The sequence below is a fragment of the Peromyscus californicus genome, unplaced genomic scaffold (assembly GCF_007827085.1).
Source record: "Peromyscus californicus insignis strain IS unplaced genomic scaffold, ASM782708v3 Scaffold_22__1_contigs__length_63687245, whole genome shotgun sequence".
NCBI lineage: Eukaryota > Metazoa > Chordata > Mammalia > Rodentia > Cricetidae > Peromyscus > Peromyscus californicus.
The window spans coordinates 40,081,797-40,101,293 of NW_026294525.1; the positions used below are offsets into that span (position 1 = coordinate 40,081,797).

Consider the following 19,497-nt stretch of genomic DNA (forward strand, 5'->3'; position numbering starts at 1 on the left):
TTTTACGAATGCTACTGATTTAATTTAGTGACTTGGAAACTTTGACTCACGATTGCATTCAGAGTGACTAGAATGTCACTTATATAGACAATCTGATTTCTCATTGTCTGAATAAACACCAAATAGTTCAAGGTAAGTATCTAACTCCTTTATTAGATAGTCAGATAAATGTCAGTAGAAAACAGGGAAGGTGTCACATGTCCTTTATGAATTACAACAACCTGTTATACAGTATATAAATATTTTGGCTTGGTTAGCTAAACAAATTGAATGAATTATGGATTTTAAATTATAAACAAAATTCCTAAGCAAACTGTAAGTGAGCATCACATTAATCCCAAACTAGGGAACAAAAATATGCTTTCATGTGATTGTTAGAACCTGTGTCTTAGTAGAAATTTCATGAGTACCTTGCTCATACTCTTCAGGGACATTCCAGAGTGTATAGCGTATGCTAAAAATCTGGTCAAAGGTGTCGAACTCTTGTTTCCTATTCTCTTCAGCTACAAGGTGTTTTGTTTTGCCCACATACTTATTTTTCAGTGTGAATATTCTGGCTAGAACAAGATACTATGGTCTCTACTAACTCCTATGTCTTAATACCAGCTCCTCAACTTGACTCCAGACATTGCTTCTTTGTGAGTGAAAAATGTGTTAAGATCATTTCTATTGATGTGTACATTGGCCTGATCAACCATATTGTCTGAAAAGCCAGGAAAAGTCTTACGAAGGCACAGGAGACTGGGTAGCTTAAATAATATTTTTTCTATAATTCTGGAGGCTTGAAGTCTAACATTAGAGTTTCAGCCCAGACAGGTTCAGAGGGTCCTCTTCTAAGCATCTCTCTCAGTACTTGGTCCCAAATGTAGAAAAGAGTCATGTTCTAATGTCCCTCTTTCTATAGTTGAGGCAGGTCTATGAGGATTCTGCCCACATGAACTCATTCAACCATAATCATCTTCCTAAAAGGCTCCACCCTTAATAGATACATTGAGACTCAGTATTTCAGCATGAAACCCTTGATATAAATGATAATATACTCATTTTGCAGCAAGCCTTGGTAAGCTTTAAGTTTAGTTAAAACAATGTAAATGTCTACCTTATGCAATTAGGGTTACTTCAATGGTTTTAAGAAGCCAATTGCTTTGCCTTTATTCTTTTTAGAAACAACATGAATTCTAATCTTCATCATTTTCTGTACTTGCTTTTCATTTGGTGTAAGTTAAGAGTTTATCCTGAAGTTAAATAACAAGCAAACTTTGAAAATCTCAAGTATCATTGTATACCTTTAAATAAAAGGAAGACAAGGGACTTAGAACAAATCTTCAAAAACTCAAAAACACAACTCCCAAGAAATAAAATAAAGGAGAAAAATAACATGTATATTCTTTTTCGCATATGTAATTTAATAGTTCAAGTGACTTGGATAATTTACACAAACTGCCAAGCAACCATCTCCATGTCTAATGTTAACAGGACAATCTACAGCTTGTAAATATTAGTATCATCATAAATGTCATTGGAGTCTAAAGAGTTGGACATTAATCAAATAATTCAGATTTTATAACTGTAGGCATTCTTTGATAATAAGATTCTTTACATGTTTGGCTCTAATTGATCTCCTGGCAGAAGTTCATAAAAACCAAGAAGCAAATGTTTTGCCTTTCACCTTGACACCTGGAAATTGATATGTCATTTTTACAATGGGATACTATACATCTTTTGTCACAATTGAAGAATGATTAATTTGACAATTCATCCCAGATTCCACATTATGTTTATGTGAATAAAATAACAGTATTTCGGGACTGTGGGCCTTTTGCAAATAGGAACTACTTTTGTGCACAGAGGTAGGGTCCTCTTATTGAGGTTTCTAGCACTAAAGAACTCCTAAGAAGCACACGGTATCCAGACAGGCTGAGCTCAGCATCTTTTTCAGGCATTTCAGATGTGCTGCCTATGACTTCATTAACATAATTGATTAGGAACTAGGACATATTTAGTATTAATCAAGCTGTTTTTAGTGAAGCTGATTATGCCGGTCCTCTTGATGCACTATTTTGGTCTGGAACTTCCTTAAGAATAACTTGAAAGAAAATGGCTTTGTGTGAAAAAGAAAATCTTGCACATGGCACTGAAGTGTACCATTTGTTCTGTAGAATGTGGGTAAATTGCAGAAGTGTAAACATGTTACAATGTTAATGTTTTTAAAGTAGTGCCTTTTATAGAGATACTAGATTATTACCTTCGCTCAAGAAGTTTGGAAACAACTTAGAACTTTTTCAATAGAAGCCTAAAAGCTTGTCAACCTTGCAGATAAAACTCTACATATCTATAAATCTCTTTTTATAAAAACAGTCTTTGTGTTTTCATAACACTTTGACAATGAGTTTCTTGCAATAGGTACTTGTTAGAGGGAAATCATTGTACTTCATATCTCAGGCCACTCATTTAGTGTCGTGAAGTTTTACCTTGCCTTCCTTGATTACTGTGTTCTCTCTGGCACATGCTTTGTATGCTGTAATAAAGTTTTATTGTTTTGAATATTTGAATACAAAGGGAACTAAATGCATATTAAATTATGTGCATTCTTTGATTCTTTATAAAATATTGGTCTTGGGAATATTGGTTACAATAGCTTTAAAGGGATCTTACCTAGTAATCAAATAAATAAATCATTTTGGCAACTGTTATCAATGTTTATTTAAAACCTGACATTTCTCAACTAGCACTAATTTTAAAATGGACCTAAATACAATATTAATTTCCATAATCTTTTAAAGTACATTAAATTTTGTTCTCACAGGGGCAGAGAGGCCCATAGATTCAAATGGTCACTGTAGTTATCCACAAATTATATAAAGATATAAGAATAATCACCTTTCCTCACTCAGAATAACTTTGTAATATTACATTCCAGGTGATATTACAACTTAGCATGGAAAACTTCTTACTCTCAAATATTGGTGAACATTTCCACCCACTTCTCCCAGGTAGACTTTCTCTGGAAGATTCAGGCTTTCTCTACTTTAACAGATTCCTTAGTAATTAAACAGGATGACTTCATTCAAAGTTGATCTCCATCTCCCTAGTCACTAACAATGTTAGAAAAAACTGTTTCCTAAAATCTTCAAATAAGCGAAATTACAAGATATGATCTCATTCATTTTTAATCAATAATTGTAGTTACTTTCTTCTTTTACCTAATTCACCACAACTCTCTGAAACCCCTAGTTTTGATCATTCATCACTGAAGAATGGAAAGATACCCTTAAACAAATAACAGATATATAATGTGAAATCAACAGGGCATTTCTATTGTAGCCTATGTGTGGAAAGAAGAAATTAAATTATACTTAAACTACTTTTAAGTATCTCGTTATAAGTACACAATTTGAATAGTAGCTTTAATACATTAATCCTTGATATATAATTAGTATTAATTTTGATGCTATCATTGTAAAAATATTATAACTTTTGTAATTTGTATGTAGATCAGAAAGCTCTAGCGAGAAGACCAGAATCACACAACCCAACCTCAGCTCGGGTATTTGCATGATCTTGACAGAACAATTAACATGTAATGACTTCCATCTCTTTACTTCTTCAATTCAGAACTACGGAAGCTGGACTTAAGTGGAACCTGGTGTCTATTTTGACATTTCTACCCACATCTCTCTCTCTCTCTTTTTGTTTTTTCCCCCCCAGGCAGATAGATTGGTAATAAGCTGTCTTAATAACAGATTGAAGTCTACAGGGCTTTGCTTTGTGATAACAGCCGCTAGAGATGTGAAAACACAGTTAACAATGTCTACAGAGAGGTTGATTTTTGTCAGAACAACTATCAACCATTATGTATAAAATAGAAAAGTGAGTTGAATATATCACAAAGGCTGCATGAGTTGGGAGAAGGCAAGCTATGAACGAGGCAGGATATATAGTGCTGCAAGATCTAGTCTGGGTTAGAAAGAATAAGTAGTTAGAATTATATAGATACAGAGGGAAAAGGAGTATCATATAAAAAGTATAATAATTTACCATTGGATGCATTTTAGGACAAGCTTCTAAAAGAGCTACAGAATGCCTTATTTACAATTCTATTTAACCAAAGAACTTGGTCACCTCACGTTTTCTGTGACATACATCCTGTGGAGTACAAACTATAAAATAATAAAACACAAACGTAGTCTCTGTTTTATTCCATTAATTCTATGATACATGGGTTTCATTCAACTTTAGGCCAGAATGCTTTAGAAAAGAAGAATTGATGATAAGTAGTCTTAAGGATTTAGAAGACAAGAGACATTTAGAAGGCTACTGCTCTAGGGGAAAATGTACTTTTATTCTAAAAGGGTTACATTTACAGTCCAAACAACTCTAGGAATTGAATATGATGTAATAATTTTAGGGGGAAGACCAGAGAAATCAAGGAAATTGCCTACGATAGCACAGATCTAAAAATGGCATAATTGTAATTTGAGGCCAGGTGTCTCTTAACAAGGCTCGTGCTTTTCCCATTATCTCTGAATGGCAATTAAGTGTTAGGGCTCCATATGATTGCTAAAGCTCTTATCTGACTTGGGTAAATGAATGACATTAGGCATGAGAATAGGTTTTGAGAGGTAGTAAGATCAATTTTGATCTGGCTCGGTGTATCATTGTGCCCGGGTCACTCAAATATGTGAATTCATGAGCTTAGAAAATGAAATATTTATGAATGTCTGAGTAGAGTTACGGTGGAGCATTCCAGGCATAGCTCAAACTGGAAACTCCTATCAACCTTTAGCCTGAAGAGGCAGAGGAATGGAGATATTTACAATACCAGAAAAGTTTGTGACTAGAAAAGAGAGTCAAAATTTGAACATCTGCATGTTATGACCTTCAATAAGGGAACTTAACTATCAACACTGCAAATGGTAAATATAATAATTTCAGTAAAGCAGAGAATAGGGAATAAATGGCCACTTATTTCTCCTTTTTAAAATATGAGCTCTCTCTCTCTCTCTGTGTCTCTGTCTCTGTCTCTGTCTCTGTCTCTGTCTCTGTCTCTGTCTCTCTCTCTCTCTCTCTCTCTCTCTCTCTCTCTCTCTCTCTCTCTTATTTTTGAGACAAGGTCTCTCTATATAATCCTGGCTGTCCTGGAACTCACTATGTAGCCCAGGCTGGCCTCAACTCACAGAGATCCATCTGGCTGTGCCCTAGAGTGCTGGGATTAAGGATGTGCACCTCCATACCTGACCTTTCCTATGATCTCTTGATACGGTGCCCAGAGTCCTGATCTACCAACATGCAGAGGACCTGGATGTTGATAGGTATCATTTATATAAAAGTCACTGTGGAGACTGGACCTGGAAAGTATAAGAAGTCTTTACTGCGTGTTTGGCAGGAAGTTGAGCTGGGTTTACCCATGTAAACACCTCCAATGAGTATTGGTGTAATATAGGAATGTGGAGAAAGAAAGATGGTACTGATAGTGGAATTATCAGTTTAATTCAAGCACTTTTTTTTTTTTTGAAGAGAGCTATGAAGAACTCAGATCTATGACAGTGTGGGTAGATCAAATGTTATGACAAAATCCTTTTAGAGAACATGTTGTATTGTTGTCCTGCATCTTCACAGGATCAAGACCCTGTGGTTTTTATTTTTGTTTTTTTCTTTTTGTTGTTGTTGTTGGTTTTTTTTTTTTTTTTGAGACAGAGTTTTTCTGTACAGTTTTGGGGCCTGTCCTGGATCTTCCTCTGTAGATCAGGCTGGCCTTGACCTCAAAGAGATCTGTCTGGTTCTGTTGTTCATTTCTTTTTAAGGTGTTAATCTCTTAGTTGAGTTATTCTCTATTTCTTTATCCAGATAGAAGGGCATTTCAAAGACCATTTATCAATCAACCATGGGGAAAATTATCCCTAAAACACTCATATAAAGCTTAATTGCAAATAAACCTACAAAGTAGGTCAATCATGGATATGTATCCTCTAAGTACAGACTACATTCAAGAAATGTGTGAAAATATGAGGAAAACTGTTGACTTAATCTGGATTCTCCAATGAAAAGCCGAACCAAAAATCTTAGTGGAAATGTACATTTGTAACTATCTATCTATCTATCTATCTATCTATCTATCTATCTATCTATCTATCTATCATCAACCTATAAATCTATCTGTCTTGAGACAGATTAATTTTAAAGAGTTGCTTCTTGAAAATATTACTGCTTACAAGTCCCAGGTTTCTAGCACTTGTAGGCAGACAAGGTATTCAGGAAAACTTGTTAAAGCACTGAGTATGAAGGAGTATGGGAGTGAAATTCCTATTCAAGAGGCTTTAGATATTTTTCTCAAAACTTTCAATTTTAGCTGGCAGAGGCCCAATTCATCCACATCATGGAGATGATTCATTTTACCCAGTTTCCTGATTCAAAATCACTATCTTAAAATAGCTAGATTGAAAAAATAAATAAAATAGCTAGATTGCTTGTTATCTTATCTTGCTAAGATAATACATCAAATTAACCATTGTATCATCAGAGGGCAATATGGGAAGGGACTAGAAATGTAACTCAAAAAGACAACATTTGCCTAATACACACAAGGCCTTAGGTTCAAACCTAACACCAAAATACTAAATCAAACGAAGATACAGAAAAAGAAAGTAAAAAAATAAAACACAAAGAGAAAGCTGAGGATGGCATAATGTGAAGGAAATAAAAGTTACCACATTTACAGGTGCTACAGAGTTGAAAAGAACAAAGATAAAATAGGCATCATTCAAACAAAATGATGATAACCTGTTATTGGGTGCAAATTTTCCCTCTCACACATGTGCTTGAGGGCACAGTTGGGACTGAACTGAAGGTCCAAACATAAAGCCAATTACTTTGTCTTAACTTCTCAGTGACTCCCACGGCCATGGTGGTGATTTTAAACTAAATTATTTTGAAGGTCTGTTCTGTCTTGAAACTTTTATATGTATTACACTTTTGCCTCTTACACTCTGAAACAAACTGCATGATAATGAGTAACACTCAAAGAAAATTCATGTTATCTCTCTGAGACGTAATCCTTCCAATATTTGGAGTTAATACTTTTAAACTTTATTTTGTGATGAATTTACATTCACAGAAAATTTTTGTACACATTTCAACAAAGTTCCTCTGATATTAGTGGCATAAAACCATTTTCTACTTACTAAAACTAAGAAAATTACATTGGCACAGCCATGTTAATTGAATTATACATTCATTTGACTTTCATTTTCAAATGTTTATGGATGATTAAAAATAATGCCTACATTGATAGTGGAGTAATGAACTATTCACAGATTTTTCTTTCCCACTCTAAATTCTAAGCAATATTTTAATTTTTTTTTCTGGTCAACTCTGTTTATGTTGTGTTCTCAGAATGTTATTAGTAAGCATATAAAAATTACTTCACATTTGAATAGGCAAGATTTAATTCCCAGAAAAAAAAAGCATATAATCTGAAGGATGTGAAAAAAGATCAAAAGAAGGGGAAGGGAGGTACAGATAGGCTGCAGTAACTTCCATTGGTATTTTGAAAAAAAAGAAGAATATTTAGAAAGAGGTAGTAAAAGAGTTACATACAAAGGCTTTCTGGATGAAACCAGAAAAGTTCAGGAAGTAAAAGCGAAAATAAAACGGGATTACATCCAAGTGAGGTGCTTGTTCTGCACACAGACTAAACAATCAGCAAGTATATAGACAGCCTGTAAAATAGAAAAAGGGCTGCCTTGTAACTATGCATGTGATGGAGGATTAATATCCATCATATGTAAGGAATTGCAACAGCTAAAAAGAAATCCACTAAAATACACTATAAATGGGTAACTCACATTTCTCAAAGTAAGATAAACAAATGGCAAACAGCTATGTAGCAAATGCTCATCACACAAATCACCATGGAAATTTAAATCAAAACCACAATTAGACATCTCCTCATTCATCTGTGAATGCTTTTATCTAAAAGAAAAATGATAACAAGTAACAGTGAGGCCGTGGGAAAGGGAACCTTTATATACTGTTGGTGGGAAATTATATTAATACAGTGTTGTGGAAAGTGTAGGTGTTCCTTCTATATGAACCAACTATATATTAACTATATGAACCAACAATTTGACTACTGAACACACACACGTATATGTGAAAAGAAGTATATATATATATATATATATATATATATATATATATATATATATATGAAATCAATATCATCAAGAGTCACATGTACTTTAAAGTTTACTGAGACAATGTTCACAATAAATGAGATGTAGAGTCAACCCAAGCAGCTGATAAAGAGATGAAGTTTATGTAGTCTATGGTCTCTTCTACTTAGCCTTCTTAAGGTTAGAACCAGTATACACAAATACAATTATGCATGTGACTACAATGAACTAAAGAAGAGGATGTGGATTTGAAGGACAGTGAGGATCAATGTACAGGAAGGTTTGGAGGGAAGAAAGGGAAGGGAGAAATGGTGTATTTCAATTACAATCTCAAAAAGAAACAAACAAATACTGGAACCAATATTCTAAATGCTCATCCATTGCTTTTTATATATGATATTGAATATTAGTTTTCTTTCTTCCCCTCTGCATGTTGTGCTATAAAAATGACCAAAGAGAAAGTTAAAAGATGAGATGGTGTGTTGGTCAGTTTTTTGTCAACATGACACAAACTAGAGTCACTTAGGAAGAGGGAAGCTCCACTGATGAATTTCTTCCATCACATTGTCCTGTAGACGTGCCCATGGGTTGTGTTCTTCATTGATGATGGATGTGTGAGGGTCCATCCCATTGTGAGTAGTGCATGAGGCCTGAACCATAGAAAAAGCAAACAAACAAACAAAAAACTGAGAAAGGCATAATGAGCAAGTGAGTAAGCAACATTCTTCCATGGTCTCTTCTTTAGGTCCAGACTCCAGGATCCTGACTTCAGTTTCCTGCCTGACTTACCTCAGAATAGACTGTGACCTAGAAATTATAAGATGAAATAAAACCCTTTTCTCCCTAAGTTAGCTTTGGTTAATGTTTCGTCATAGCCAAAAAAAAAAAAAAAAAATAGGACAGGGAGTTTTTATAACAGAATGAATATAATTTTCTATCAGTTTCTCACTGTAGAATTCAGTTTAGAATCTTTGGGGGTAACAAATTTTGCTCATAATTTTTTTTATGAAGAAGGAAGTGGATTCCTTTAAAGTTCTTGTTGACCTGTACAATAGAAAATCAAGGCGTGTGTTTACTTTTGTATTGGTCTAATATAAATGTTTTCCCCTATTATGCAAGCTGATGGTAAATGCTGTTACTGTTCCTTGATAATCAATGAGAAAAGTAGCCACACCTTTGCAACTTCTTCTGTTCTGATCAAATGCAATAAAGTATCTTGGAACTGTTCACACAGTGAAAAATATGGGACATTTCAATTAAGTGAGTTGTGCGATGCTACAGGAATAAACCTTAAGGTAAGGTACAAATATATAATCCTACTTTAGTACACTCTATAGGAGATGATGAAATGTATGTAGTTCATGAGTTAAAATGAAGTTGAATTTGACATACTAAAACCATTGCAACATGAAAAATTGAATTCTTATAATAGGCATTTAATTCCACTTTAAGAATTAATATCCATTAAGCATATTTTTAAAAATTGAAAGGCTTCAATTAAACCTTAAACCATTCTCATAAATATTCTAAAGTCATGTCATACTGGAAAATAACGATTGAGTATCTCTGATGTATTTTAGTAAATCAAATTCAAATTTCTCAGAGGTCTATTATAAAAATGACAATATCTTTGAAATAGTATTCTAATGTGAATTTTGTCTGTTAGTTATAACCAACTTTTACCCTGAATAGCAATACTTTAGTGATGAGAAGGAAAAGCTCGATTTTTTTAATGCACTTAAGCATTCTTGACATTTCAAACATAATGAAGGACATTCACAGTCCACTTCCAATTACTGACAAATGTAGAACAATAAGGAAAATACAGAAAAAGTAATCTCATTTAGGAGATATGATGTTGAAAATGAAAAGCTGTTAGAAAAGCTTCTTGCATTTATGGTTTCCTTATCCCCATGAAGAAAAGAAAATGCTTTGTCAATGTTTACAACACAACATCTTGAAGAAGTAATGAATCTGCATAAAACTTAAATTGTTTAAAAGAGATTCTCAGAATAACAGCGTCGTGAAACAATAAAAAGGAACAACTGTGCTTTATAGAGTTGCTTGATAAGATAAATGCGTGTGGATTGGCAGCTGCTTGCTTTAGACGAATCAAGCAAACTTTAATTGAGCATTTTTTCTTTTGACATTTTAAGACCTTAGTGGAAAAGTGAAACGTAAAGTATCTCTCTCACTGCCCTTCACCCATTTTCTATCATTGGCTCATATTTGTTTAGAAAATGAAAACAAAACAAAACAAAATAAGAAAACAGATGTGGCAACTTTCATCCTTATAATTGTAACACACCCAATATTAATACAATCAGTTTTCTTAAAAGTCCTCTATATTTTTTGAAAGAATCAGGGGAAAAGCTGTTCATTTTAAACATTAAGTTTAATTGATACAGTCATTTTGTGATTTAAAATGCATTAAGTTATTCTTCCTTTTCAACTCTTTTTTGTATTAAAAACTCAGTTATAGAAAATACAACTTATTAGGTCAAAGATTTTTCACTGGGATTGAATAAAAAGTACTAGTTAGACAATGAAGGAAGTGTGAGATAACACTTTTCCCCCTGTTTTTACCTCAGCAAGTGTGCAAGCACAGTGAAATTTTCACTTTCCATATTACAGGGTGCAGAGGGCTGTTTGTGTTTTTCCTTAAATCTATATCCATGTTCTGTCATTTACATACAATTTGAAAGTCTGTGCAGCCTCCCTTGAGCCCATATTCTCACTAGCTATAGGTGTACACACATTTACCTATCAATTAAGTATAGTCTAACATATCCAAGCTCATGTCCTTTTCGTATTAGTGAAGTTTCCTATCATCTTGAGCTTATAATGGCTCTAACCCAAATTATAACATTTTAAAACTTTTCTTTAATCATAAAATATGTAATTAATTGAGACCCCTTTTATCCCAGTACACTTGAGGCTCACAGAAAAAAATATAATATGATACCATGAGCAAAATTAGCTTTAAACTACAAAGAAGCAGAATCCTTTAGGATATTTACTTCATGAGACCTGGAGTTCCCAGCTTATAGATATAAGTCACAAGATATCACTGCGTAACTTCAATACTGCAGCTGTGTGAGCTGTAAGGCTTGAAATACACAAGCCATAGCAGGGTTCCACACAGCATCTAGCCTCAGGCTGAGAGTTTCCCTCAGGTATAGCTGGTTTTCCTCTCTCCGCCTTCCTGGGCTGAACCTCTGCCCTTTTCTCTCAAAGACTGTAAGGTCATTGTGAACTTTCTCTTCTCACTTTGCTTCTCCCATCAGGAGTCAAAGCTTTCTTAAAATTCCTGATCCTTGCAGCTGGTTTAGCATAAGACTAAATAAGTATTTATTCATTTCAATGACTAAATGGCATAGCTAAAAGTCTCTGAGTAGCCATTGGAAATTGTTAAGGAATTACAGTTTGGTAGTTACTTGTTAATAATGAGAACTGCTTTCCATGGATAATTCACCCATTTCTAAAGAAAATTGAAGGCAAAGAAAATGGATTTGGGTTCTAAAAGGCCAGCTCAGTTATGGCAGATAACTCCAGTGAAGTCCTCAATCTAAAGACCCTTGCTGTCAGAGTAAAAATTGCATTGCAAAGTAATGTCTCTCATTATGTCATACATTTCCTTCTTTGAAGAGCCCCAGTTAAAATTCAAAGGAAAAATTAATGGTATGCAACAACAAAAGAACATTCGCACTGATTTTTCTCTAACTTCCTTATCAGCTCATCACATAATCCAATGGGGGTACTTGACACCACCCAGAAGCAAAGGCCCCCCCCCATGCCATCACCTAAACATGGAACTTATGTGCTTAATGTATCCTAGTAGTCTCCTATGCTACTGTGAGAAGAAATATTGTCGCATAAGCCACAATATTCCACACGACGGGCCATAGTAGAACCCTGCCTATATGCACTCCCCCACCATGTTTTCTATGTATCTAGCATGCTTCAGTTTCAAAGTCTCGGCAAGTGTGTTTCTTCTTCTTGAAAAATAGCCCAAGCACTCCTAGCTTTTATTTTCTATAGTTGTTTTTTTTTGTTGTTGTTTATTACTATCACCATGAAGAATGATTTACCCATGATCAACCCTACTGAAAACAATGCTTTGTCACACCTTCAGATTCCTTAATCTGCTAAAACAAGTGTAATAGTTAGTTTAAGTTGTCAAACTGATGCATCTTGGAAAAGGCACTCTCAGTTGAAGAACTGACTCAGTCAAATGGCCTATAGGAATGTCTATGGGGCGATTTGTGGATTATAGATTGATGTAGGAGGACCCAACATAGTGTGGGTAGTATGATCCCTAGGCAGGTGGACAAATAAGTCCTTCCCTTTCCCAACTTGTCTTTAGACATGTTTTCTATGACATCAACATCAAAGCAAAGTAGGTTTTTATGTCTCTTTTTTCTAATTCTTATCATCACCATATAACATTATATACCTTTTTTATTTCCAGACAGGGTTTGTCTGTGTGTAACCCTAGATGATCTAGAACTCACTCTGTAGACCAGGCTGGCCTTGCACTCACAAGGTCTGCCTTTCTCTTCCACCCAAGTGATGGTAATAAAAGCATGAGCAACCACTGCCCAGAAAACATTATATATATTTAGCACCTCTCTTGCTGAAAAGCTTTGTGAAATACAGACAGTATATAATGGCTACTTACAACTCTAAAGATTCTTAATGTAATCTATTTCTAGTAAAGCTAATAAATATGTGAAAGATTATGTGAATTTCATTTGAAGTTAGGAATTAAGTAATGATAAATGTAAATACATTCCAAGTCATTTCCCTATAATTTACAGTTAAAGATGGAAGGACTACAATGTACTCAACAGTTGCATTAGACACTGAGCAATTATAAGACTTTCCCCATTGTTTTATCCACAGGGTATGGGGGTTTGGGATAAGAAAGCATGGGAGTCATTGATCTGAATTCTCTTCTTGACCTTTTCTATTTGCGTGATGTTGGGCGTCTGTTTGAGATACTAAATTTCAGTTCATCCTTCTGTAAATGGTAACTAACAAACCATAACCAAATGACAGCCAGAAGTTTTCTTCTTTACCGCATCACAGCTATGCTGTAAACAGATATGCTTCTATGTGTGTATATTTTTTCCCTGAGGTTTCTCAGGAAGAACTATTTTAGATACACACACACTTCTTGAATGCAGAAAGATAGATAATTTGTACTTACAGAAATCAATAATACTCACACCTAGAAAAATACTAAAGATTATATGTACTCACATTTCTATTATTTATCAAATGCTGGTCATTATTTTGATTGAACTTTTAATAGCTACTTTGTTCCAGATATTTTAGTTCAATTATCTCCAATCCTCACAGCAAAACAGCACGGTATGGCTTGTTAGTTACCTGAAATTTAGTTTGTCAAAGCACATGTCCAATATTATACAACCAGGAAAGGTCAAGAACAGAACTAAGACCAAGGACAGTGTGCATTCTTTCTTATCCCACACCCTGGAGATAGCAATGGTAAAGTCTAATAACTGCTCATATGATTGAGCTCATCTCCTTTCATGCTGTTTTCCATGGTCATGCCATGAACTGGGTTGCAGGCCAATCTCTACCACTCCAGAGAAACAAGGTGACAGTGACAAGGTGGAGCAGGCTGTCATGGAAAGAGTGGGACCTGATTTGACTGGAAGCAAAAATATCCTAATCCAGGCCCTGCAGTGATGAAAAACATTCCACTGTCATGTCGAGTTCATGCAAATCTCTGTACTAAAGGACTTGGGGAAGAATAACAAAACAGAAGACACAATTGAAACTATTTGCTTTCACTTCTTACTTTTGCTAGAAGCCAGCGTATTAGAAACCTTTACAACTATAATTAACCATTGTATGGGTTCTGGCTTTGGGAAGGCATATAAACATTTAAAATGAAGAGAAAAGCTTATTGTAAGTAAGGGCTCAGAGAGTGAAAAGTAAGTATTTTAATTTTTCTTTCATCTGACATTCATTTATGCAGAAGCTAATAACATTTTTGTTGGCTCAGAGCCTCAAGCGGTAACAAGGATATCTCTTCCCAACAATAGCCTTTCCCATGATCTTGGCCAGACGGAACCGTCACTTCAAGGCTTAGGACCATTTGGTCAGAGAAAGACAATGTGATGACACGTCCATCTCTTACACATACGTGTAATTGCTAACTGTTTGAAAACTAATATCATTAAAGGCTGTAACCCTTCTCTAGCTTTTGCAAACAAAACAATAAACACATTAGGAGACAAGACTAGGAGAAATGTCTGTGTGAATGCATAGTCACATGGGAAGGGAATTGTTGAATGTTGAGGAAGAAAATGTCTGATAAGGAGAGTCTTCATAAAAGAAGCATAGTTTATTTTTATGCCCCAGTAAGACATAATTAAATTCCTGTGTCTTTTATAAATGAAAAATTTTATATCTTTGCTACTGATCACCTACGAAACACAGACAACAGTGCCTGAGAAATGCAGAATCGTTGGAAGCTAACATTTTATATGAAATTCCCCACGAATACAGTAAGTCCCATAATGATAGCTTAAAGGTCTAATTCATAAAAACATTATTAAAGTACATTATTTATACCTACCTCTTGTGGACTTCTACTCTTATTCATGAGTCTCAATGTATATGGCTATAATCGCAGGAAGGGTGTATAATGGAAACATTAATTCAATCTGAACTTAGGCAAGAATACTCTACTGCCATAATAAAATCCCAGCTATATCAATTCAAAGCCTGGGATTCATTGCACAAGAACATTCTCTTTTAAAAACTTGAAAAGAACAGCTTACACCTCACAGCCTCAAACATCTTCAACTGTGAAGTTCAGTGCACCATTGACTAATTGGTGCAGACTTTCTAATGAAATATTTATTCCTCCACAGTAGGAAATGTAGATTCAGGTACTGACTTGTGATCATATGGTAGCTGTGGCATTATTAGTATGGTCTTAGAAATATTTGCAAGTCCTTATATTTAATTGGCCTCTTTTCTGACTCATGGTATCAGATGATAATATTTAGCAAATGCCTTTTCAATTACTTGGTATTTTTTTTATTAACTTAGCAATATGGGAAATGCCCTGCTGCATACAGTTTCTCCCAGAGAAGAAACCAAGTGTAATAATACTTTAAAATATCTTTATTCAAAATTTTAAATATACTTTACTTATGCCTAAACCTTGTGGAAAAGGCAAGGTGAATTTTAATTGCCTTATCTCTAACTCTGGAATGATAAAAATTTACCTTCTCAACTTTCTCCTTCAGATTGAACAAGCTGCAGAAGTACTCTGTAGACACATTTAGACAGAGTGTGAATGTGTCTCCTTGCAAGGCTAGATTATCTCAGGGAGCAGTGGAAAGGGGCTCTTTATAAATTATGCTTCCAACACTAAAACAAAGTGTTAGCTTTGATCTTGTAGGTAACAAAGCTCTATACCTGAGGGGATGAATTAATTCTTGTATTTAATTAGACGTAGTTCTTAGACAACTTAAGCATTCATCTTAAAATTGCACATTGGATATCCTCACTCAGCATGGTAAAAAATCTCATGATAGTTCTGAGTAATGAAAAACTTAGAACACTTCAGTTCCTGAAAATGACGGACAAATGACAAAGAGAAAGCTATTTCAAATATATGATAAATAATTCTACCAATTGAAGGTAAAAATCTGTTTGCAATGTTAAGCAATCTTCAAGCCTAAAAATCACAGACTATTTCATTTCAGCAACTGGATGCAAGCACTTGGTTTTGTTATTTGAAATGACTAGACTTACCAGAAAAATGCCCCAGGAAGTCCCAGCTATAGCTGGGCAGCCCTTGATATTTCTTCTTGGTCCCAGTCACACCGAAGCATCTTCAGACATCTGAAACAGACATCTTCCAGGAAGCTTAATGGACATCATTTTGCATGGCAATTTAATGGAACCACACATAATTTTGCGTGGCATTTAGACTTACTACAACCTCATGTAGCTGAGCACTCTGGATTGTGCAACTGCTCAGAAAGGGTAGTGAAGGTAATATCCTTGCCACCCTGCCACACAGATGTCATCAGCTCTAAATATCTGTTGACAAGAGCCAGTGCTGGGAGAAAAAAAAATACCTCAGAAAGGCCTAACACAGTGGTTCTCACCTTTCCTAATGCTGCAACCCTTTAATACAATTCTTCATGTTGTGGTGACCCCCAACCATAAAATTATTTTCATTGCTACTTCATAACTATAATTTTGCTACTTTTATGAATTGTAATGTGACTGACTATCTGGTTTTTGATAGTCTTGGACAACCCCTGAGAAAGGGTCATTTGATCCCCCAAAAGGTCACAACAGGCTGAGAACCATTGGTCTTGCATATTTTTTTTTTTTTTTTTTGGTTTTTCGAGACAGGGTTTCTCTGTAGCTTTGCGCCTTTCCTGGAACTCGCTTTGGAGACCAGGCTGGCCTCGAACTCACAGAGATCCGCCTGGCTCTGCCTCCCGAGTGCTGGGATTAAAGGCGTGCGTCACCACCGCCCGGCTATTTTTAATAAAATAAGTATATGAGTAAAACAAGAAATTTACCTAGAGTTCAGCAAGACACGGTGAAGGATGCTTGATGACACTGTCTAGCTTTGATGGGGTTACTCTTATTTTTAAAATGGGGAAGAGTTGGTATCAGCTTGAGGCTTGTTGGGCAGTCCCAAGGTGCCTGGAGGCATAACCTGGTCAGCAGCAATCCTTTCAACTGAGTTTCTTTAATGGGATGGTTTCAATTTCTTCTCCAGAAAAAGAAGAGGAGGCAAAGAAAGCAGAGAAGAAAGTTACTTCTGAAACAAAAAAGAAAGGTAAGAACAGAAAAGCTACCTAAAACCTAAATCAAATAGTAGTAATTTGTAGCATGGCTGGCAAAGTTACTGTTTTCTAAGAAATAGTTTCTCTTGAATGTCATTGTCATTGAAAACACTCAGGATTTTTCAAATATTCCAAAATAAAATTAGAATTGAAGAAAATATTTAAAACCCTTTATTTGCATATTCATTTAAAAATACGATTTCTCTGTTTAGCACAGCCTGGTCTGGAACTCATGATCCCTCTGCCTCAATGACCTGAAATTCCAAGGCTGCACCTCATTGCCTGGTCCTAAACACATTTGTTAAAAATGTGGTATTTTTCTTTTCATTTTTTGGAGTGACTGCTCATTATATATAGTGTGCATACATGTGTGTAATGAAGATTATTATTGAATTCATTCAATTTTATTAAAAGCAACCATCAAGAGGTCGAATTATTTAAACAGTGGGAAGAATTCATGGAATAGTTTGCTCGACCATTCTTCTTCTTCTTCTTCTTCTTCTTCTTCTTCTTCTTCTTCTTCTTCTTCTTCTTCTTCTTCTTCTTCTTCTCCTTCTTCTCCTTCTTCTCCTTCTTCTTCTTCTTCTTCTTTTCTTTTCTTTTCTTTTCTCAATACTTGTTTGCTAATATTTATCTGATAATATCAAATGATTTTCAGAGAGTTAAAAATTTCTAATATACTTCCATGACCAGATAGCTCAGGTCACACTCAATCTATTCCTTTTAATATATTTCAGGAAACTATTCAGTAATTCTACAGTAATTAATAATGTATTTAATGTTTCTAACTTTGTTAAAGATCTGTTCTCCTTATCAAATTATGCTCCTTCACAGATAGATAGCACACCTAAGCTCAGAGTGTGTTTGGAGGTGACTAGTTTGCCCATTTGTGGCAGGACTTATGGCTTGGACTTACAATTCTCTCTGTAAAGTAAACTGATGCCTTAATGATAGTCATGTGTACTCTGAAACATACACGAATGAATTAGTTAGAGGCTTATAACGTTCTTACTTTACCAGCAGAAAAAGGAGAAGCCAAAAAGAAAAGTGAGAAGGAACCCGACCCTGATGTGAAAAGCAAAGGTATTACTCTTCCTCTGCTTCCTTCCATTGCCTTCAGAGATTTAGTCCATGAATGATCTTGGTGCATTCGTACACGGCTCAGATATAGGTACTCACATCTATCCAAATGTAGTCTTCCAATGTAAAATGTGATCAAAAGTTAAATACACATTAAGATCATTACTCAAGGTTACTGCAATATGTGGGAGTGGTCAAAACTCTATTTGAAATTTAACTCTGCTGAAAAGGAAAGCAGGAGTGTGGGCAAGAGCTGAAATGGAGGACTGACTTCCACAGATGTATACTAGCCTCACTCAAAGAAAAATAAACTTTCTTATATGTTCATTGAAAGCAGCAATTAACAAGTTGAAGTAGCGTGCTGGAGAAGGTTAATCTACTCTCCCACAGAAAGTACGAGATGTGGGCACTGTCTTTCTTTTTGCTTATATTTCCAAGAGGTCCCTCTCACATCTGTGAGAAGAGGGTAGCCCTGGGTGGTAAACATGGAAGTGGACTTTACAAAGATTTGTACGCAATGGGGACAGATAAATGATTTATAATACCTGACTGTGTGAAGTAGTTATTCAAGGTAAATGAAAATAAGCAGCTAAGATAAAGGATCTACGAAAGCCAGTCAAGTTGCTCACCATCTTGGTGAAGATGGAGAAGTCACAGAATCTACTGGAGCACAATGGTGTCACTGTGCAAACAGGAAGCCGAGGAGAGAGTAAAGGTCTTCATTAAGAAATCCATGACAAGCCGGGCGGTGGTGGCGCACGCCTTTAATCCCAGCATTCGGGAGGCAGAGCCAGGCGGATCTCTGTGAGTTCGAGGCCAGCCTGGGCTACCAAGTGAGTTCCAGGAAAAGGCGCAAAGCTACACAGAGAAACCCTGTCTCGAAAAACCAAAAAAAAAAAAAAAAAAAAAAAAAAAAAAAAAAGAAATCCATGACAACCATTTCACAGCTTCGATTTCTGCTTGTAGTTTTGATTTGATGTTTGTACAAACTTAAGCACTGGCTTCTATTCATGTAGGACCTACATATACATGGAATGTTATCATCTCAAGGATTATGGTTTAGTGATAAATATTTTCATCCAACATATTTCCTCTCCCTGTGTCAGGGATGGTTGAAATTCTGCTTAGACCTACTCCATCCTGTTGAGTTATATAGGAATCATGATTCATTCAAATGCAAACATCCCAGGGTTTAAGCAATGGAGTAAAAACTAAACACTTCCCAGGTATTAATAATGTAAACTATATGAGATTTCTAGATCTTCCTGTGATAACAATAAACTGAAAGCGTTCTCTCAAAATGTAGGCAGCCGTTATGCTTAACTGAGGAGGCAACCAAAGAGAGTGTCAAGGTGGGACATAATCAGGGGAGAGCAAACTGGACA

General features: G+C 35.3%; 1 protein-coding gene across 3 annotated transcripts in view; it reads left to right on the forward strand.

The window, feature by feature from the left end:
• Positions 1 to 19,497, forward strand: part of Trdn (triadin) — a 394,997-nt gene that overhangs the window by 177,958 nt on the left and 197,542 nt on the right. For 2 of the 3 annotated variants that reach the window (XM_052751301.1, XM_052751303.1), the window contains 2 exons: positions 16,966 to 17,025; positions 18,053 to 18,115. In XM_052751301.1, the coding sequence (XP_052607261.1) occupies positions 16,966 to 17,025; positions 18,053 to 18,115 (123 nt within the window). The remainder of the gene's footprint in view (positions 1 to 16,965; positions 17,026 to 18,052; positions 18,116 to 19,497) is intronic. The other variant, XM_052751302.1, reaches the window with a different exon arrangement.